Raw genomic sequence first — 23,419 nt, forward strand, 5'->3', positions numbered from 1 at the left:
GTGTGTGTGTGTGTGAGACAAGTACAAACCCAGCCACCTCTTTCCATCAGAATAGGCCAGCCATCTGAAGGCAGCCAACAGCATCCATAACACCTGTCCAGTTTTAACTCACACACTCTCAATGTCTCTGCCTCAGAAACGCATGCACGCACACACTCATGCGCACGTGCACGCACGCACACACTCATGCGCACGTGCGGGCACGCACACACACACACACAAGCTGCTCGGTGGCTGACATTCTCCTTTTTTCACCTCTAATTGGTCCTCTGGGAGTTGTCAGAGGTCTCAGTGGCTGTCTGCAAGGTGGCAACATACACACACACACATACATACACACACACACACACACACACACACACACACACACACACACACACAAATACACAGCCATGCATCAGGAGAAGTAGGAGATGGAGGCGACAGAGGAGGAGAGGTGCTGTGATTGTCACCTTAAGGTCAGGAACATTTATCACGGTGTGTAGGGACAAAGGAGGGAGATCGGAGAGGAAATATATCACATTGGCCTGTGCTGCTGTTCTACACTGGCTAAGACTGTTCCTGTTATTAAAGACTGAATCCGGACTGCTTTAATAACAGTTTCACTGCTGTTCTGAGCATATCAACTCATACACGCCACCTAATTATGCGCCTGGCCACAGAGTTCTTGCTCTATGCTGTTGGCTGCAGCCGACAGAGGCTTGTATGTGACGTGATGTGCAGAGCTCTGATTGTACAACTCGAGTCTCAGCATAACATAATTGAATCGACTCAGTACTTCAATTCTGTGTTGTACATGAACCGGAACTCAGCGTTTCATCATAAGGACCCTGTATTTTGTGGTAGCTCACTGTTTGCTTGCCTCGTTGTTGTGGAAAGGCTCATCAGGCGTTTGCTTCGTGCTGATGTCATTTAGTAGGTTGTAGAATTATAATTGACAGTTCTCTCTTTTACTCAGACATCTCCATGAGCGCTGCTGCCACCCAGATTGGACAAATGCCTCACTCGCTTCTTTGCCTTGGCTGCAAAAAAATATGTCCGTTGTTCTGGAAGATTTTACCCTAAACTTTTAATGCAAACACTGCTGTTATTTATTTTTATTAGGACAATGCACATTAATCAACATTTCCGTGAATACCATAGACAGTGAAAGAAATGGACACAGACTTTGATGGAGACCAGTGAAGTCTATTAGAAGCACTTTTCCGGTGATGGCTGAGGGTTGCTGTGCAGCATCAAACTGAGCTTGACGACGTAAATGTGACATGAGCAACCTGTCTGAAAGTCGGAAGTCTTCTGGTAGCTGTGCCAAGAGAAATCCGTTCGTGGATAAATGTTACTTCATATGAATTCACTTGCCACATACCGAAGTATTTCCAATCCATCAAAACGTTGCTGAAATATTTTGTTCCGATGCTTTTCATGGACTCTCTATGAACGTATGCCTCCACGTCCCCCGATTGCCTGCGTCTCCTGACTATACAGTATGCTGTGCGACAGAAAGTCGCGTTGTTATGACACAATCGTTAGCCTATTTTTACAAAAACGTCTACTACGGGGCCATAACGTCGCCTTTCTGAGAATATAGTTCCCAGTTTATATACGGTTAGAAGATGGCTGTGTCTCATGTGACCTTGTTATTTGTTCACCCTGTGACTATACAAATCACCACATGTAAATAGGAAAATTTTGGCGTTATTTTGTCACTTATTGGGTGCAGTAGGCTAGTTGGAACCGATTACCTTCAGGATCCGTGCTAGGCTAAGCTACCGGTGGAGCCGTCGGACAGCGTTACAACTCGCACGGAGATGAGAAGGGTATGCCTCACAGAAACATTCCAAATATCTAGCAGGCTAAATATCTGGCAGCTGCCGGTAGCCATGGGCCGGTTACTGGTTCACGGTTTCAAAACCACTAAAACTTTCCGTCACACCGTTCCTGCGGTATGAGCTGTTTTTTACGAGTTGGCAAGGACAGAAAGTGCAGTTAAGAAATCCCTCTCCCTGCCTGTAATACATTTTAAAGCTGTAATTGCTGTGATATTTTTGCTGACGGTTATCAAACCGTCATAATCTTATACCGGCCCATGCCTAGCTGCCGAGGAGCCACAGCTCCTTTAAGCAACTTTCTTGCCCCCCCATTTGCGTATAAGGTAGCCCCGTGTCTGTGGCCAGAAAGATGACCTAAACATTAATTTCCTCCTGTAATCTTAGCTTGACTAATCACTGCAGTGTCTGCAGTCCTTCTTTACATTCAGTTACTGCAATGGCTGAGTTTGTACAGTTAAGCCCTTTGAGCAGATGGTGCTCAAGATCAACTGCTGATAGATTTTTTTTTTTTTTTGTGTGTGTGTCAAGAGTTCCACTGACATTTGTACAGCGACACCCTGTCAACATGTTTGAAAGTCCGTTTGGATTAAAGAGGAATCACAGCAGAGTATTTGGAAAGTTTCCAATTTAGTAGCCAGTATGATTTTCACACATAATAAGCCTGTTGGGGAATAAGCAGTGTGGCAAGATCCAGCCTACACCGCTCTGCATGATTGTTCATATCGAATATTTACTCTTTTCCACTGTATAAAAGCATTAATACTTGTTGAAGATGCTGTAAGGTCAGGCAGATCAGCTTACTGTATTCATAGATAGAACTCACTACTACCCAGACGATTTGAAATCCTTGCCTGGAAAGATGGACGCATTTGGCATTCTAAAACACTTTGGTATGCTTATGATGTGCAGCGATGTGCAAATTGATGTGGTTTTTAGTAGCATGGCCTAAATTGATGTGAACTGTTTTGTGAAATTTGTATTCTCCTTGAAGACCTCTAACTTGTGATGGAGAAATATCAAGGCTTGCCTTCAGGCACTACAGATTAAAGGATCTGTCGCTGGCTTGTTATAATGACTATGTTTACATGCACATAAATTCTGGGTTTTGCCTTAATTCCGAAAAAGACAACATTCCGACTAAGCTGTTTACACGCCTAATGAAAGTGAATATTCCACTAATATTATTTAACATGCAGCCGTGCAATCAAGTCTCTCATAATGTATAGAAGTCTTCTTCCGACCTGAAATGTGGGCTTTTTTTATGGATCGCTACCGCAGCCTTGCAAACTGTTGGCTGGTTGGTTTCATAGACTGTTCATATTAATGGACAGAGCATGTGTGACGTCAACCGTTGGTTTGTGGAGATCTGCTGTGAGTCGTCGAGTTTGCCGTTACGGGCGCAGCCATCCTGGTTGCGGATGTGAGGATTTTAGACTAGAGGGAGGAGTGAGGGAGGAGCTGCTTACACTCTACGTTACGTTACACACTGACAATCACATCATAGCCACACCCTCAAACACCCCCCTGCTTTATCGCCAATTTGAAAATCAACGAGACCATAATTCAAAAAATGAACATCATTCTGTGTTGCAGAAGACTTTAAATTAGCGATTGAGACCATAAACTCATTATGAAAATGTTTACTGAGGTGATAAATCAAGTGAGAAGTTGGTCACTTTCTCATAGACTTCTACAGAAACCCACCTTCTTTTGCAACCGCACGTGTCGCCCCCTGCTGGAATTCAGATAGAATGCAGGTTTTAGGCACTTCCGCATTTGCAGCACTTCGGCCGAACCGGATGCTTTGTCCATTAATATTATACAGTCTATGGTTGGTTTGTGTACAACAACCATAGCAACGCACAGAACTGATTGTAAGCCGTAAACGGGCAAGAGGCCGTAAACTGTCGCAAACTGCCGCAAACTGCGGTAAATCCCTGATTGAGTGCGTATTCCAAATGCGCTGTATACATGTCCAAAGAATGCTCCTAACACCCGAATAATACCATTATATCACACATGCCTCGGAAAATGGTTAATTTCCACATGGAATATGCTGTTTACACGATCTGTACCAAATTCAGAATATTGTCATATTTGGAATAATAGTGGAATATTAGTGTGGATGTAAACTGCTGTGATTTTGGTGCTGACTTCTTTAGGGCTTGGTCTTAGGCCGGCAGTGCTTTAAGAGCATTTTGGTGACTTCACACACATTCACATACACACTAGAATAACTATGCGATGGGGGAAAAGTCCCTTTGAACCGGAAAACTTGAAGGCTCCAGCCTCTTTCACTGCACAGTAACGGAGCGGTGAGGCTCGTTAAAAACTGAGTGAAGGCGGCGAGCCAGAATCAATCAGTCTCCTGTGTGTTCTTCACCTGATTAAATTAAAGCCTTTTCATACAGCGCCAAGTTAATGGGACTAATGCAGTACAGGCAGAGAGCGGGAAAGGAAACATTAGACAGAGCAAGATAGAGACAAGGGAGGGCAAGAGACAGGGGGAGAGAGCGAGGGAGACTGCTTTGGTATTTGTCAGTCAAGGCCTTCAACAACATCAATAACATTAAGGAGATTACATATCTTTACAATGCAGGATATGAGAATAATGCGACTGTATACTTTAATTGGTCAGAATAACGGTTTCATTGTGCTATAGGAATTACAGTGCTTCAACCATGCTGGTGAAGCTATGCTACAGTTGTGTTGTGATGGCTAAAGGGTGAAAACCACATGTTTCACATCAGGGCTGCACCCTAGTGCTGTGAATGTGAACTGATGGTGGTGGATTATTCTTCAAATCAAGCTCTGCCAGCTCACAATGAGCATTAGTTAGCTGATTAATCAGTCGGTTCATCATCACGTGATTTTTCCTCAATGAGCAGCCCTCGAGTCGTGACTTCAGACTTGACTTGAGACTCGTCCTCGAAAGGCTTCCGACTCGACTCGGGACTCGAGATGCGGGACTTGTGAACAATCTTTTTTTTTTTTGTTTGTTTACGTCAACGTCTGATGAGCTGACCATAACCTTTGACCTACCTACGTAACACGGAATATGTAACGTGACTGCTGTGCACGGCCACACGTGTGGGAGGACAACAAACATGTCGACGGCACCGGCCGCTGCTGTACCATTCATCACAAGCCTTGGCTTTTAACATTTCAGCCAACAAGGCCCAAACAAAAGAAGCGCTGAATGCTAAATATGTGGACTCTAGCTCAAAGACTTGAGACTTGACTTGGACTCTAGCTCAGGGACTTCATCTCTGTTTGATTCCGATTCACAAGGTCCCGATTTGAGTCGATTTCCGAGTCAATGTCGATTTGGGACATTTCCGTTGCAAAACCAATTCGGCTTGGATATGAAAGAGATTCTACAATATTGTTTGGATTCTACAAAGGTTCCCTCTAACCGGGTGCATTATTAAAGTCATATTGTTTACATTAAGAATTGACCCCAAGGCAGTTGCATAAATGTACTTTTTATTTATTAGTCAACACATTAATGTGCAGCTCTACAGACTCTACGGTCAGTGAGTATTGAGTGACATTTCATTCAGATATCTTGAGGTGAGAGTCAAACCGACCCCTTTTAAAACGGCCATGCCAGTTTTTCCCTCACCAAAATGTAGCCTACCTTTGGAGCGTTATTTAACCCTCTTTACCAACAAGCTAGCATGACATAGTTGGTACCAATGGATTCCTTAGGTCTTTTAGTTTCATATGACACAGACAGAGATCAAATCTGGATTTTTTTTTAGTCGATATCAGATCGATTTGAATGAATCGCCCAAAAGTCGTTCTGAATCCTAAAAATGTGACACTGATCTGGTGTGAACAAAGTGTTGCTGTGCTGTGACAACTGAATGCAATGGCGTACATTTGTATGGAAAGTAGCTCAGATTAAAAAAAGAGCATTTTGCTTGTTGCAGCAAGACACTGACAGAGCTCTGTGTGGGAAGATAAAAGCACATTTCCTTTCAGTGTCGTAATTGCTGTGTAAGCGTTCCTTCCAGATCCTTCAACATGAATGCGTATGGATTTATTGATCCAGTGCAGTTTTTAAGTGCACAAAGGCAGTTTTTTTTGGAAAGTGTCTTTCAGATGCTAAACAACCACTAAATCAGTGGTCAGTCACGTTCAATCATGTTTGAGGGAAACGTTTATTTAAATACTCACTGTTAAATATCCACCTTAACCACTGGTGTAATTCCCACCTACAGACTATATAACCAGTTCACAACAGCACTAATATGTTATTTCCTGTGAACAGCAGAGAGAGAGAAACATTCTGCAAATGAGCCTTAAACCTTTCTGCGTGGTTCAACCGAAAAGGATTAACTCAGTAAATATCAAGATTTCACCGCTAAACGTGATGATTAAACATTTAAACCTGGATTGAACCCAGTGGATTTAATGTGGGCAACAACAACAAAAAATCTTATTTTTAATCATCAAGCATTAATCAGTCTCTCCAGAAATGGAAGAACATGTCATCAATCGTTTCCTAATCTTACCAATTTCTCCAATTAACGCAGGTTTCTGAAGCACTTCTACGAGCCACAGTCAATTAAACGTGCTCCAAAGCTGCTGCATGCTCCACTGTGTTCACCAGCTCGTCTCTAACAGCGTCTGTGTGCTGAGTGCTGCTGAGCAGGTAGTGTACAGAGGCTTATCAGAGCGTTTTAGCTGAAAACAGCTGGCTGCTGCTGCTGCTGGAAACCAGGTTGATAAGAGCAGATTTTGAAAACCAACACATTGAGCTAAAAGGGGCTAAAATGCTTCATAAAGCTGAGAACTGCATACCTTGCACGGCAGCTGAATTCTCGCGAGAATATTTTTCAAGTTCTCAGCCGTGATCAAAAATGAAAATCTTAGGAATTCTTACTTACTTACTTACTTCTTACTGCTTGTGGTGGACATGTGTTTACATTCTGAGTTTCATTTAAATGTTTTCAAAATTTGTGGGAAATCTGCGGAAAATCTGCAAATAATCTGTGGAAATTCTGCGTCCGAAGATTCTGTCGGCCCCGAAAATCCATCTTGTCAGGCTTCACCCTAATGCGTTTCTGAACTAACCGCTTACCGTTGGTTCAAAACAACAACGGCCAGCGTGACGTAGACAGATGGTTCATCCAATCACCTGCCAGGTATTTAGTGCCTGCCCTTTTCTAAACAGTTTCTAATGATGGCTTCTCAAATGGTTCGGTGATAATTTGCTGTGGGTTCATCACTAAACTATTATACATTTACATCCATTGTCAATATGGAAAGCATCTATTAGTGCAGCTTTAGAGAGAAAGGTCTTCAAATCTATCTGCTAAGAGATGGCTATGGAGAGATGGATGTCTTGGACAGCAGACGCTTAAAGGTCCCATATTGTAAAAAGTGAGATTTCCATGTCTTTTTATTATAAAACAGGTTGAGGTGTTATATAATAACTGTGAAAGTATCGAAATGCTCAATCCACAGAGAAATGCACACAGCCTGTATTTAGAAACTGTGCCTTTAAACGAGCCGCCAGGACTTCTGTCCGGTTGTGATGTCACAACTACACTGTACGTAGGTAGAAAGTGCTGCTGCAGTGCCGTCATTCCCCGGCTGCAATGACGGTGCAGAGGCTCTGAGAGCGTAGATGCAGAAGACTCGGAAATGCCGACCGATCAGAGCAGACCGTGTTTTTTCTGGGATGGGGGCTTAAAGAGACAGGCGCTAAAACGATGCGTTTCAGACAGAGGGCGAATACAGGTATATTCAGACAGACAGTATGAGAAAAACTATGTGTTCTTTGAACATTAAAGCATGTAAACATGTTCTAGTAGAAACCCCAAACACATGTATGAACCTGAAAATGAGCATGATATGGGACCTTTAAAGAATTACAGAAGATAGAGATTGTGCACAAAGGTATTCAGTATGACCTTAATCATGTAAAATATATTGTGATAATATACTCCTCATTGTGTAAACACACATCTTGATAAAAGGTTCAGTAGTCGTAGCTAGTGAAGATAAGATGCCACTCACCTTTCATATTTCATAACCTCGTCAGCATCTTCTGTCTGATGTCGTGATGTTCCGTTTCTGCTCTTATTATTACAGCCTCTCTGTGGCCTTTTCATTGGATTTCTGCCTTTGTTGTGTTAATGTCAAATTATAGACTAACTCTATTGCTTTCTCTGTGTGTCACTAATGACTGTACGGCCAGGCAGTGGGAGTGGGAGTGCATTTATGTGTCGTTCTCTTTATGCCAGGCGAAAAGATGATGCGTTTATGTAGAGACAACCGTGGTAAATGGGAATATTTCACATTGTCAGGGGAAAAAAAGGATATGTGAGGGTGTACAAATTGTTTTTGAGTTTATGAGATTTAGAGAACTCTCTCTGGAACTGTGTGGGTGTCTCATTTGAGTTTTCACTCTTTGTTAAAAGGTTCATCCAAGGTACTTGGCCCTTTTGATTTACTGTAGCTGTTGGGTAACTGGGATCAAATTATACACATCATTCATCGTTCGTTTTAATTTCAAGCATTTGCAGGGGGGGGTTTGACTGACGGAGCTCAACAGCGATTGAAAAAGCAAGCGAGTAGCCATTGGGCTTACTCCGTGAAGGAAAGCATTATTTTAATGCATCAAACATCTGCAGGATTGCTGCGCTTTAATATTGGTAACTTAAAAACACTTGCAGCGATATACTCGTCTACCCCGGCCCTGATTGGTGCATCTGAACAGGGAGCTGTGGATTTTTGCAAATCTCACAACAGGCTGTAGGTGGAGCCAGAGGAGCTGGCTTTTTATTTTTTTATTACCTGCTTCATGTAGTTCTACTGGAACATAGGGTTAGTTTCATCAAATATGACAGAAAGTTAGTTTTATAAGTCTTACTGCACCTTTAAGGGTCATTGTAACTGAGAATAATAGCGTAACACCCAATATACTATTATAAATTAATTATTGTCTTTAACTTTACTGTTACTATAATTGCCACTGTTCATCATGTCATTCCATTATACCCGCTGCTATGATTACTATTAGTCATATTTCTCTCTCTCCACGCATGTAACCGGCGATCAAACTTGTCGGTTTTGAGGCAGTGTGAGCGTCCAGTACAGTAAACAGGAAACATCACCATTAGCACTGCCACAAGACAAAGTGTTAAAAAACACTATGAGGGTAACAAAAATCGAAACACAAGCACGGAACTGCACAGGAGTTTGTGTAGCAAAGCAAAGCACAGTCGCTCCGTCTCTCTTCTTTCTCTCTTTCTGTGTGAAAGGCCTCCGAGTGAGGTCGGGAAATGTCGAGATCTTTAAACGATCTGACGGAAAACACTAACTGTGTAATATCAAGTCTACTTGTGCTCCGGGCTGGGCAATTTGCGATTTCAATCTCTGCTCCCAACGACCACAGGAACAAAGTAATCAAGAAAAACCAGGATTTTGCACATTGCATCTTGCAAGTAAACTCTTGTCTTCTGAAAGGGGAATTCAGAAAGTTCAACTGTAAAAGTATGAAGGGAAATTTCCCAGTTCAAGGTGTTTACACTGTTGATTTGTTTAACTGTTTCACAGTTTTTTTTCAAGTTGAATAAATGCGACGTCTTTCCAAAAGTCAATAAATAATCATGTTAAATGATCCTGATTTCAATATTGACCAAAATAATTGTGATTATGGTTTTTTTGCGTAATTGAGCAGCCCTACTTGTGCTACATTGGGGGTTAAAGAACACAGGACGTCACCGAAATGGGCAAATTAATTTGACACTCCCACCGCCGCACGACCCTGCGGCGAATCGCCGGATCGCTTTTTCTAGCGTGAAGGGGCTTTTATTCAATATGGACCTCAGACAGGGTACTTGCGGGCTCTTAAATGTCTTAAATATAATTTCGAAAAAGCTTTCTTTTTCTTTAGAAAGTCTTACATTTTCTTTCACACACTAACATTTGTATTTCCCTTTCGTAAGAATAAATAACTCCTTTATTGTTTCGTCACCAAGCATCTATGTATTAAGTACTACAATAAAATTCTAAGTCAAGTACTTGGTAAACAATTATTTGTATAGCCTACAATCGTTTCTGATATTCCATTATATCCTATATACTTTTGCCAGTATGTTCACGAAGTTGGTATTACATTTCATTCTGAATGGTGTTAAAAAGGTCTTAAAGTGCTCATATTATGCTTTTTGGCTTTTTCTATATCTTTTTTGTGCATGTTATAGGTTTACAAAGTGAAAAAGCCCAAAGTCCACCCCAAAGGGACTTACCATCTCCAACAGAAAACACTGTTCACAAACTGCTCCAAACAGCTCTATTGTAGTCCAGCCTTTACTTCAGAGACAAACGTGCGTCGCTTTGTAACACACGTTATAATGCTCGCCTAGCTGCTAGCATGGCACGCCCTCATACTCTGCTTCTGACTGGCTAGTAGTCCTTACCCAGCTACTGCTCATGTGCGACTCCCAACAAAGATGGAACAGCAGTGAGAGGTCTCACTCTGTAGCTAAAACAGAGAGCTCAACACACAGGGTGAAAAGAGGAGCTGCAGCAATGTGCAGTACAACAAAAATATGGTGTTTTTTGAAAATTAAACCATGTAAACCTATTCTGATATAACCTCTAAATACAATTATGAACCTGAAAATGAGCATAATATGAGCACTTTAAAAAGCCTTAAATTTAACTTCAGACGTCAGAAAAGCAATGCTTAGCCCAGCCGTGTACTCATTACTGTTGCTCTGCTTCTTTTACAGCCCCTTCCCCAGTCCGTCAAAACCTGAAGGACTATGACTGATAGAGCCATCTCTCAATTCATGGTGATCCAGTTTGGAAGATAAAACATCAGTGACCTGTGCATCCTACTCCCCCTCCAGATAAAATGAGGACTATCTCATTGGGCGTTGTATGGCTGTGTCTTGGCCTGTCCCTGGATGCTTTGTCTTTGAACGGACAGAGAAGAGAGACAGTAGATGGAGAGAAAACTGGCACAGCAATCAGAGGAGAGAAGCTGCTCAAAAGAGTGAGACGCGGCTGGATGTGGAACCAGTTTTTCCTGCAGGAGGAGTATACAGGCAGCGACTACCAGTACATTGGCAAGGTAAGCACCGTGCCACCGCCTCCATTTTTACTTACAGCGAGTGAACGTTGATATAGTCCCATATTCTATTGATCGGGGTCAGCCCTATGTTCCCACAGCCCAATGGTCCCACAGCCCTATGTTTCCACATTTCTAATATTTTTCTTAAAATTAGGCCCTATGTTAGGGTTAGGGTTACATTCCATCTGTAGTCCATTGCTACTGGATAATAGGTTGGGTGTAATTGGCTACCAAATTGGGAGAAAGGGGGATAAAATCTTATACAAATTTATGAAAAAGGAAATGTGGGGCCTAATTTTTTGGAAAAAAAATCTTAGAAATGTGGGAACAAAGGGCTGTGGGAACATAGGCACGCTCCCCTATTGATCTATACTATTGTTAGTAATGGTGAATATCCACGAAAACAATAGACAATAACATTGAAAAAGGCGACAACACCATCGCAAAAAGTGTAGCAAAAGCCAAAAAAATTGAAAAATTGCGGGGAAAACGCCGGGATGAAAAAATGACAAAAACGTTGAAGCAACAAAAACTTGCTTTTACTACATGAAGCTAAGAATAGTGCTGTACTTTTACTGCATGAAGCTGTACTTTTACTACTTGAAGCTGAAGCCACTTTGTGTAGGATTTGAATTTAAAAAAAATTACTTTGGCACCCCCAGTGGTCATATTTAAAATAAAAATTTAAAAAGCACTGTTACGAACAGCAAGACCTGCTGATACACTTCATTTTCTACAAACAAAAACATGTACCACCAAAGTAATCTAAAATATGTTATACTCACACAAACATTTGACACACAGGGGCTTTAGGGACTTTCTCCCAATGGCAGTGCAGAGTACCCTGAACACACAGTACACATCAGAATCAGCTTTATTGGACAGGTTTGCATAAACAAACAAGGAATTTGACTCCGGTTAATCTCTCAAAGTACAACACTCACTTAACATATAAAGAGTAAAAAACATAGGACAGTAAGATATATAAAATAATACTGTTTACTGTTACAATAGAATTTAAAAATTTACAAAAAATATACAATAGTGCAATATCAGTATAGTCTGATTAGATTTTAAATATAAATATAGTGCAAGGCAGTTCAGTGCAGTGATAATATATTAAGAATATTGTAATTGTAAGATTGAACTATACATGAGGTAGATGAGCAGAACAGTGTTGATTGACTTTGTTCAGTGGAAGGGTGGGGGCTATTTCTGAGCGTTCAACAGAGCGACTGCTTGGGGAAAGAAACTGTAAACATGTATTTTAGGTAACTTTGGATGTGTGTCAGAGCTCTGTAAGCGCCGCTGCTGCAGCCGTGTTTCCCCCGTGATGTGTTTGTGGCCCAGCGACTGCGCTGTGCAGTATACGCATTCAGGGCAAAGCCGTAGAGATTCTGATAGGAATAAAATGGCAGGATTGGCACAAAGACCGAGTATGCAGTGTGAAGTGAATAAATCAGGAAGGTGTCGAATTATTTCATCTTACATGCACAGAGACTGTACATAATGACTATCATCCTCATCCTCCCATTGTTATCTAAAGTATGTTAAATGTTGCATATCACTGCATACTTCCCACCGTTTCCATAATATCCACATATCGCATTTCTGTCTCAGTATTCTCACTCTTAAAAAGACATCTGCATTTATATAATTCATTCTTTTTTCAAAGGGAAAAATTCTAGAGCTGCAAAGTAATGATGTGCGATACTGCAGTATTTGGTATGACAATATAAAGATGGATGAATTTCCATGACCTTTACCCTAAGAGTTTTTATGATTTTACATTTGGATTATTAATAAGGTAAAACCAAGGACAGAATTTTCATATGCTTGTATAAATTTGTTATGTTACCACTGTGTCTTTCAGCCTTTTTACAAATTACACAGCTTGCTGTTGTTAAATTTTCGGGCTGAAAATATAGCCACACGGCGCTCCTCTTCCTCTCTGCCATTCTTTTGCTCCGTCTGTCCTGCTTATGTGTGTGTGTGTGTGTGTGTGCGTGTGTGTGCGTGTGTGTGCGTGTGTGTGCGTGTGTGTGTGTGCGTGTGTGTGTGTGCGCGTGTGTGTGTGCGTGTGTGTGTGCGTGTGTGTGTGTGTGTGTGTGTGTGTGTGTGTGTGTGGTGCTGGCTACTGCCGGGCCTGGCTGCTTGTTTGCTTGTTTACCTGGCGCGGCTGAGTCACGTGGCGGTACAACATCAAATCACAAAAGGGGGAAGGCGGAGTAAAGTGTGCCTGCTCCGCGCTGTGACAGGAGCGGCACTTAAACAGACAGCCAGGTCGCCTCTTTGATGATCCGCAGCGGTGCACGCTGGAGAGAAACCGAAACTAAATTATGGATCTCATTACAATGGTATTGATCAATATCAATACCAACGTTGGTATCGATATTATCAATATTTGGATCATATTTGCCACTACTGCAGAGGTTAATCGATTAGTTGTCAACTAATCAACGCACGACGGTGGCTCTGTAAAATAGTCTCAGGAAGGAACTTGTTTCGGTGGAAAATTTGCACCCCGCAAAAGATAAACGCCACATACAATATTAAATGAAGTGAACTGTTCACACAATACAGTAACGTGAGCTATTTATATTAGTCCACAGCAATCCCCGCCAATCATTCCCAAAACGTCCCAGTTAGAGAGTAAATGCCGTGAAGTTATTACTTTACAATCATTCCCAGAAAGAACCAAGCAGGCCTGCCTTGTTGCACCATCCACATTTTTGTCAATTGTTGTTTTCCCGAATCAAACAGGGTTTTGCAAGGCGAGGGACATCGTCGATCCAGACTACTGAGGAAGGGCCATTATTATTACGTCACATGATAAACATTGTTAAAATACAGTAAGATCCAAACAGAAAAATGAACAAGCAAAAAAAAGAAATAAAATACCAATGGAAATAAAAGATTAAAGACTTAAAAACCCAAAGTTACAAACATGAGACAAAAGCCAGTTTTAACAAGTGAGTCCTCAACTGCTTTTTAAAAGCATCAACAGAGACTGCAGAAGGCAATAGGAAGGGTGTGCCACAGAGTCGGTGCCACCCCTTCAGTTAGAAAACCTGAGTTACCTGTTAGTGATGATTCATTTTCCAAAAACACCATATTTTTGTTGTAGTGCACATTGCTGCAGCTCCTCTTTTCACCCTGTGTGTTGAGCTCTCTGTTTTAGCTACAGAGTGAGACATCTCACTTCTGTTCCATCTTTGTTGGGAGTCGCACTTGCACAGTAGCTAGGTAAGGACTACTAGCCAGTCAGAAGCAGAGTATGAGGGCGTGCCCTGACAGTAGCTAGGTAAGGACTACTAGCCAGTCAGAAGCAGAGTATGAGGGTGTGCCATGCTAGCAGCCAGGCGAGCATTATAACGTGTGTTCCAAAGTGACCACGTTTGTCTCTGAAGTAAAGGCTGGACTACAATAGAGCTGTTTGGAGCAGTTTGTGAACAGTGTTTTCTGTTGGAGATGGCAAGTCCCTTTGGGGTGGACTTTGGGCTTTTTCACTTTGTAAACCTATAACATGCACAAAAAGATATATGACACAATAAAGGAAAGGGAAAAAGCCAAAAAGCATAATATGAGCACTTTAATACAATGAACAGATGTGCCTAATCTAAATTATTATTATTATTTACAAAATCCGTCTTTTTAAGGCCTTTGTTGAAGCTGTACGTGAAACATGCTGTTTGCTGATATATTATTGCACTGGTACTAATAAGGTGTGTAGTGTTACCGTACCCTGTGCAGAGATAGCGGGGATACGTAGGGATTTTCCATCTGCTCTGTTTAATATCTAGAGGAGATGCTCACTAGTAGGCCTATTAGTGAAGTTAGCCCACAGTGCAGAATGAGGATCGCTGGAGCTGTGCTGTTTGATCAGCAGCCAGATGCTGGGAGCCATGCTTGCTGCTCTGTATGAAGCCTGCCGTCTGACAGCACAAAACAAAGCAAGCTTTGAAACAAACAGGAGTTTGCCATGAGTGAGGTAAACACCGAGAGAAGCTCCATGGAGTCAGCAGACTTTCCTCCCTGCTGGGGTGTTGCCGTCGCGGCAGGGGTTCTGCTGGGTGCTTCAGATACAGATATGCGTTGTTGACAACAATATGGTTTAGAGACAGATTAGCAGGGACGGGGCAAACATTAACATCAACATCAACATCATTTTTTTTTACTCCTGACACCATGGATTGTAGACACTTAAGAATCGTCTAAAACCGGATATGTACCCAGTCGTGATCCAATGTATTAATATTCAGTTACACAGCAAGCATTTACTTCGCTCTGCTTGACATTATCCCTTTCATGTAAGAACAGTAAACAACAAACAACTCTAGGCCTCAGTTGAGTTCATCATGCTCCAATCCAGCTCCGTGTCTGGCAGCCAAACCCCCAGTACCCGAGGACTGGGAACAGAAAGACAAATCAAGTGACACAAGTAGCTCTGAGTCCGTGTGTGGTGCATTCATGTGCAGAGTCAACTATGATCATCCAGAACTTCAAAGATAATTGTGATCTAGGCAACTTGGTTGGGGCTAGAAGGGACACAGCTACAGCCGGAAGTTACGCAAAATCTAATATAATTTAATAATATCATTTTACTACTTTCACCAAGGAAACGCGTGTTCGTTGCTCGGGAGTGTTTTAACCGGTGTTTGGTGTTTTAAGCCCCCAGCACTAGGATTAGGCAATGGTTAGGGTTAGGGTTGAAGTCGACGGTCGCAGCGCTGCCTTGAAGTCGACGTTGGGGGCTTAACACATCTTCGAGTGTTTTAGTAGCTGTATCCCTTCTAGCAACCAGGCAACTTGGGTCTTATTTTTGTAGGTATGCCCATCATTGATATGGGTAATAATTAGGAGTGTCATGATTTTGAAATTGATTTTGATTATCGAAATCAAAAGCAGGGTTGGCATTTCCCTCAGCCTCTCTCCACCCCTGCCTACTTGTGCGCTTTTTCTACTGGAGTCAACAGTGCCAACCTCCTTCTTTCTCTCAAGCCCCTCTCTCACATGCAGTCTATCCCTGAAATAATAATAATAATAATAATAATAATAATAATAATAATAATAATAATAATACATTTTATTTGGCGGACGCTTTTCTAAATACAGAATGACATCTTGCATGTTTAAAAGGGCATAAAAGAAGGAAATAGATTAAAATACATTTAGCTTCATAGTAATACATTTTACAAAATAGACAACATCTGAAAAGTGCTAAAAATGTCACAAAAGCAGTAAAAAAAGTGTTTCGGGAGGGTTTCTATGGCGACGTAGTACTATGAAGATTAAAAGCTTTCTTAAAAAGGTAGGTCTTTAACATGTTCAGGAACATTTCCTGCATGGGGTCGTGTGTGAATGGGAGCAGGGATCAATATTCAGAGAAATCTATATCGTCACTTTTGCACCTCAAGACCTGCTAACCCTTCAGGAAACGCTGGAACGTCTTTATCTGTGTCTGAACAAGCATGTAAAGAGCTAACGTCCATCTGACAAAAAAACGCTTTCACGTGGAGAGAGCAAACCAATCACAGACTCAAGACTCCGACGAGGCCGTATTTGAATCTGCTACATTCACGGTTAAGCATTTACGCCAGTGCTTTCACAAATGTTGACTATTATATACATTACAAGAACTTTGGCACCGGATAAAAACTGCTCCTCGCCAGCCATGTTCCTGAAAATAATAAGAGATCTCTTCCACCGCGTACACACACACACACACACACACACACACACACATCCGGCCATGCCCCCATCTTCTTCTTCTTCTGGGTTGGCATCCATACGTGTTGCATCACCACCATCTGCTGAACTGTCCCTTTCCCCATCTATTCCGAACTTTGCAATACTCTTTAATTTATCAGGAACTATGTGTGAAAAGAGGCTTAATTCAAAACCATCCTAAAATATATTTTTTTTCTTTTCTTACATAGCTCAGGCAGAATTATGTGTGATCAAGTCACAGTATTTAAATGATCTACTGACAACAATTTCTTGAATATCCCAAAAGTCAGGTGCACATTCTACAGTCCTTGGACAGAAAGATGTTCATTCACCACGTTTGTGGCGAAGACTACAATGTAGCCGTCTGTATTTTTACCTTAACATATAAATACAGTACGTTGGTTTTGCTCCACTTACAAGATAAAGTCCAAGTGTGTGCAACCCCGAATCTCTGAATCTTACTACCACAGTAAAGCCCACTGCTGCAGGGTTTTTTCAATACAAGTTAGAAATAGCAATGAGCAGAAGAAGTCTTTCTGTGGTACCAAATAAATGTGGTACCATTGTCAGCCTGGAGGTGATGGTATGGTGGAAATATGTTAGTGGAGAGACAGTGATCTGGGACACGTAAGGACTCCAGAAAGCCTGCTCTGTTCTGGAAAAGTGCTGCGGTGAAATGTTCGCAGGCTTCGTCAGCTCGTGTTAGGTGAAAGCATGGAGGTGTTGCAGCCCTGCAGACTGACAGATCAAATCAGACTGAACACTGCTGGAGAGAAAGATCAAAAGGAGATGGAGGGAGGGAAAAGAAGGGCAGAGAGTGAGTGGGAGGGAGGAAAAGGGGAGGGGAGCAAAGGAAACGAGGGAAGAGAGGAAGAAACAGAGGAGATGTAGGTTTTGCAACGTTGGGAATAAACACAGGAAAGGACAAGTAGCACAAAAGAAAATAAACAGAACAAGAAGTCGGCTTTAAGAAGACAAAAAGGTGAGGGGGCAGAAGAAAGAGAAGTAGAGATTGAAACGGTAACACCGCATGTTGATTTAAGAAGGAACAGTAAAGACATAAGCCGAGTGTACACTCGCAGTAACATTTAGTACTATTTCCTCACTGTTAGACACTTGAAGCAGAATATTTCAACCAGAAATGATACAGTCAATTTTGATATTTCAGTTGTTATGAATGAAATAGCGTTGGAGATAATGTGCTGAACTCGCAGCCCTTCCGTTAACGCTCCCTTGATATCAAGTAAAGGCAAACATGCCCCAAAATCCTTTGATTGCCACACTGAACCCAGCAGAGTCCACACAGCCAGACAGTCCACAGAGTTCATCCTCAGCTGTTGAGGTAACTCAGTTAGTACACAAACATTGACACAGACATTGATTTGAAATGACATGACATGACATGACTGAGTTTGGAGACATGCATACACACCTGCACCGCTGCAAACGATCAGAAAATACTATTACAGCCATGTATACAGATATATTTTATCCAGGTTATTATGTACAATGTAAACATCTTGTCCTGAATATGATGACCAGGAAACCAGGACAATACTGTGAACTTAAAAAACATACTCACTGAGACACTGTCTACATTTACATGCACTTAATATTCCGGGTTTTGCCCTAATTCCCAAAAAGACAATATTCCTACTAAGCTGTTTATATGGCTAACGAAAGTGAATATTCCACTAATATTCCCGTTTACATGCAGCCGTGCAAAACAGGATTCTGACACAGAGCTGACCGTAAGCCGAAACAGACAAGAGGGCGTAAACTGTCACAAACTGTGGTAAAAACCCTGATTTAGACACATATTCCTAATGCGCTGTATACATGTACGAAGAATGCTTCTAAAACCAGAATAACATCCGTGCATCCCACGTCCCACGAAAATGCTAAATTCGGAAAAAGGCCTTATTCGGAAAATTTAAACGGAATGGATATGCTGTTGTCATGACCTGTATCAAATTCAATCTTAAAAGATTGAAAAATGTAAACTCCAAGCAGTGAGAAAATGTTTTTCCTCATTTGGGGGCGAGTTGACCCTTTAACTTCCTAACAATCCTTTTACAACTAGAGCACTAACGAGAGAAGTGAAGAGAAAACAGAGCAGAGAGAGCACTTTAAAGGAGAGATCAGTGACACAGTCACCTCTGTCTGCTCTGCTCTTGAAAAAAATGATAGTGTTGAATCCTCCCATGGGTTTAATGAGACACACGCTGCGTTCATGCTGCATTATCACTGCATCTCTCAAACCATTCGTGTGGCTCACAGGCTCAGGAAAAAAAATAATGAAAACCCTCTCAAAGGTGGAGGGGAAAAAGGTGCGACAGGAGAGAAGAAGCTGGGAAAAATGGACTGTGAAAAATATATTAATATAGTGGCTCAAAAATGTTTTCATGGCACATCATTGGTTTATGAATACAAAAAACATTGTCTATGTGTTTGACTCAGTGACACAATTTTCCCTGTTCATACAGCAGAGCCAGGCAGATGAAGTGTGACCCATCCCTCGACACTGCTGATTGGCAATGTTGTATTTTATGTGTGTGTCTATGTGTGTGTGATTACGTGGGGGGTTATCAGCAGAGAGCCAGGAAGACCCTGAGGGGGAAAAAAATTGCTTTTTGTTGTATTTGAAATATGGTGCAAGTGTGGAAGAGTCTAATTATCCCCTCAGTCTCATCAGAGTTGTACAGAATTAAGTTTAAGAGCGTTTTATCATTCGTCATTTATCATCCGCAACAGCCGATGTCCAGCCAAACCTGAGACTTACATTTTATTAAAATCATTAGTCTCCGCTAGAGGAATCTTTTTAATCTGGTTTATTGCAGCTTTGCAGTATTTGTTTCATACCTACAATTATACTCCATTCGCAAGGCTTTTGAGCCACTGTTGCTAAAATCTGCTGGAATTTCATGTCAAATGAAATAACTCATTTGTCAATGGCCCTTTTACATTCAACCTTTTGAACTCTGCAATAGAAATGGTCTGCCAGTGCCGACATTGGTATTTTTGCTTATTGAGCAGTCATATCTTGGAGTACCTTCAAATACTTTACATCCCTAAAATCAGTAGAACCTTAGCTAAAGGGTTACGTAAGTCAATAAGCCATTCAAATTAATAAAACTATTGAAATTGTCATAAATTAAAAAACTGGACACGTTGTCATGAAATTTTACTAAACTCATAAAACATATTGATCCAAAAGATTTCTAAATGTAGAAACATAAATTCAACTTTTAATTTGTAACAGGGACATTTAGTTTTTTCTTCTTACATAGTCTTGCTTTTAAAGCAACACTAAAGAACTTTTCCCACTTCGGTCCCCCTACAGGTTGGAAGAGGAATTGTCCATTATATTACATTGTGCAAGTTTGCCAGATCGGGTAGCAGATCTGTAGTTCCAATGAACTGGACAATGTAATGTAATGGACAATTGCACTTCCAACCTGTAGAGGGACCGTAGCAGGAAAAGTTCTCTAGTGTTGCTTTAAGGAAAAGCTGTGATTGGCTCTTTTGTTTTTTCAAACGTGGAAACAGCCGTCAGTTGGGCACAACACCAGGACTTTTCATGCCACTGAATAAATGGGAGGTTATAAGGAACTCAGCTATGTGGAATGTATGCCAAGGATTACGGAAGCTGTTCTAGCAGCGTCTTGTGGCCCAACACCTCAGACTTTCTGTTTTTCTTTCCCCGTACATTTGTTACCCATCTTTTGGGTACTTGGGCGTGAACCAATTGAAATGCATGTCAACCTAAGCAGAAGCACAATGAGGCAGGGCACCAAGTCAAAAAAATGTCAAAACCAATGGCCGGATAGGTGACGAAGGGCAAAACCTTTGGTCTGTTTGGTCAGATCACGAAAGAGGTATGTCAAACTGAATTTAGCCACGTTTCAGAGGGTTTCTGCATTGCTATTGCATCAGTAGCTTATGCAGACCTGGGACTTAGCTTTTTTTTTTTTTGGTTCAGAGGAACAGAGCTTCTGTGGGAACAGAGATATTAAGTTGATAGGAGAATCCTCTCATTGACAACCCAGCAAAACAACAGGCCAAGTCTGCAGATTGTGAATTTTTTTTTTTTGATGAGGAAGAAGAAGAGGCTGTGAGTCAGCAGTGTTTTTCCCATCGAGGCTCATTGGTATGGCTAATGGAAAGAGGCTGAGGAGCTGACCACTCAGCTATATGTGATAAAAAAAATAGCTTTTTAAATGCTTCTCAGCAACTGGTCATATGGTCTTGTGTGCTCGGATTAATTCGGCTTACAGTTAATACACCAGTCATAGTTTTGTTTTAATGAAAACTCAACTCCTGGCAATTGCTCTTGGTGTTCTTCACCAGTGTTTTAGAAGAAGAAAATAATGAGAGTAACAGGCGAACTAGCTTTAAAAGAGATTTCTGGGTTAGTGCTGTGTAGTGGATAGAGACTTTAAAGTGGTAAGAAACTTTAAAGTGTTAAATTGAGGAATGGAATATGGAGTGGTGTTAGAACCCCCCACCTGCCTGATCCCACTTTAACCCCTGGCTGTTTGTGAGGTTTGGTAGAGCCGATAAGTCCTCTTATTCCTCTATTTTCTGCAGAAGTTGAATTGAATTGAATAGAAGTGAAGTCCTTATTGTGATTGCAAGTGTTGAAGAAGCACTTTAATGCAAGACACAAGATTGTAGGTCATCAAATCCACAGAAAATATTGTCATGTTAATCTCTGTGGAGCTAGCTCTAAACCCAGAAGCAGAAAAGAATTCTAAAATCATTTCAGCAAGTTTGCAGTTTTATTTTTTATTTTTGTTTTTATTTGATTTGGTGCATGGTGTCATGGGGATATCAGTGAATCCTACTGACTTTAGTAACGGTTAATCTATCGTCATCATCAGGTCAACATACTTCACTTCACAAAACATAGTTTTTACGTTTTGAGACTTCTGCCAGAGCAGATGTTTTATAAAATAAAAAATGTATTAGACCCTTAGATAAATCTAGCCTAAGCCAGTGTTTGTTAGCAGCTTGCACCTTCCACAGGTAGTGGGAGAAGGAGCAGCTATAATGGCTTGCTCACACACACACTCACGTATAATCAAAGGCTTCACCCCAACACCCGGCCTGGAGGAGTGAAGCAGGGATGAAGGGATGCAAGGTGAACAGCGAGCCACTTGAGGTCGAGAGATACAGACAGAGACAAGGGGCGAGAGAGAGAGAGAGAGAGAGAGAGAGAGAGAGAGAGAAGGAGCCAGGTTGTTGCTGCAGGTATCAGAGAAAAAAGCAGCAGATCTCACAGCAGATCCGATGGATGTTTACTCCTTCAGGCGCAACACACAAACTCTGGCTATAGAAGATTTCTGTTTTGTTTCTCGGTCTCGAGCTGACTCTTGGTCTTTCTTTCTTTTGTGTTTCCGTCTTTGCTCTCCTTTGCTTCTGTCTTATATAAACCTGTCACCGTCATCCACTGGCCTGTCCATCCTCTTTTCTCTCCATCCATGCAGCATCAGTAAGCTCTTCCCATACATAGAAGGATATCGTTACTAGAAATGCCACTGGTTATCTTGTCATTCCATTATACCCACTGCTATAATTATTACGAGTCATATACATATATAAGTATCTAGAATCTCTCTTTGTCAATTTCAATTTTTCCGTTTGAATTTGCTTTATTGCAATGCCAAAGCATAAGAACAAACATACATACAAACAACAAAAAGGAGTCAATACATTTGATATAATAATACAAGTAAACAGGATAAGTATGATATAATTGCAGATGATAAACAAATGCTGTGCATGTCCCTCTCTTTGTCATTCTCTGTCTTTCTCTCAGTTGAATTCAATGTCTTTCAAGGGGCTTTGTTGGCATGAACGTCTCTCTCTCTCTCTATCTATCTCTCTCTCCAACCGGTCGAGGCAGATGGCCGCCCACCTAGAGCCAGTTTCCGTTCATACAGACAAACAAACAGACAAACTGACAGACACACTGAGCCAAAAACATGACCTATGTAATAATAAAAATAAAGAATGTCACCAGACTTCAGAATCCTGCAATGTTTGGAAAAGATCATTGCTAAAACTAACAGTAGGAATCCAAACCAGGCAGTTATCTTTTGCTCTGTAAATGAACAGAACACTATATTATATATCCATCATAAGGGGCACTGCCATTACTGAATATTGGGGGTGAAACCCTTCCTTAAAAATGGGCTGTACAGCTGCCTTTAAAAATTGAGAAAAGACAAGTTTAGAAGTTAATAGATTAGATTAGGACTGAAGTATGTATATGTGTTGAACTATGGTATGTTGAAGCTCTGAATCACTGAAGTCTGTTATGCAACAGCTATGCAGAGGATGATAATTAGGCACTTTCCTCTCTCTGTGTGTCCATCTGCAGCTCCAGTCGGACCAGGACAACGGCAGCGGCTTAGTCAAGTACGTTTTGTCCGGCGAGGGGGCCGGCACCCTCTTCGTCCTCGACGAGAATAACGGTGACCTGCACGCCACTCGCCGCCTAGACCGCGAGGAGAAGGCTTTTTATATCCTCAAGGCCACAGTGGTCAACAAACGGACGGGTCAGAAGCTGGAGCCAGAGACGGAGTTCACCGTCAAACTCCACGACATCAACGATAACGAGCCTCAGTTCAGCAGAGAAGTTTACATCGGCAGTGTGCCTGAGAGGTCTGATATCGGTAAGGACAACTCTGACTGGACCTTGTCATTGCAGGAAGACTGTTAGGAGGGCTTTGATTTAGGGCTGGGCAATATATCGATA

At 41.5% G+C, this 23,419-nt stretch overlaps 1 protein-coding gene across 2 annotated transcripts in view; it reads left to right on the plus strand.

The window, feature by feature from the left end:
* LOC116043970 (cadherin-6-like) overlaps nt 1-23,419 on the plus strand; it is an 84,153-nt gene that overhangs the window by 20,571 nt on the left and 40,163 nt on the right. The window contains exons 2-3 of one of the 2 annotated variants that reach the window (XM_031291021.2): nt 10,583-10,926; nt 23,042-23,336. In XM_031291021.2, coding sequence (XP_031146881.1) covers nt 10,708-10,926; nt 23,042-23,336 — 514 coding nt within the window. In that variant the 5' untranslated portion in view covers nt 10,583-10,707. Of the gene's footprint in view, nt 1-10,582; nt 10,927-17,540; nt 17,639-23,041; nt 23,337-23,419 lie in introns of those variants that run through there. The other variant, XM_036005359.1, reaches the window with a different exon arrangement.

Source organism: Sander lucioperca, chromosome 9 (assembly GCF_008315115.2).
Source record: "Sander lucioperca isolate FBNREF2018 chromosome 9, SLUC_FBN_1.2, whole genome shotgun sequence".
NCBI classification, from domain to species: domain Eukaryota; kingdom Metazoa; phylum Chordata; class Actinopteri; order Perciformes; family Percidae; genus Sander; species Sander lucioperca.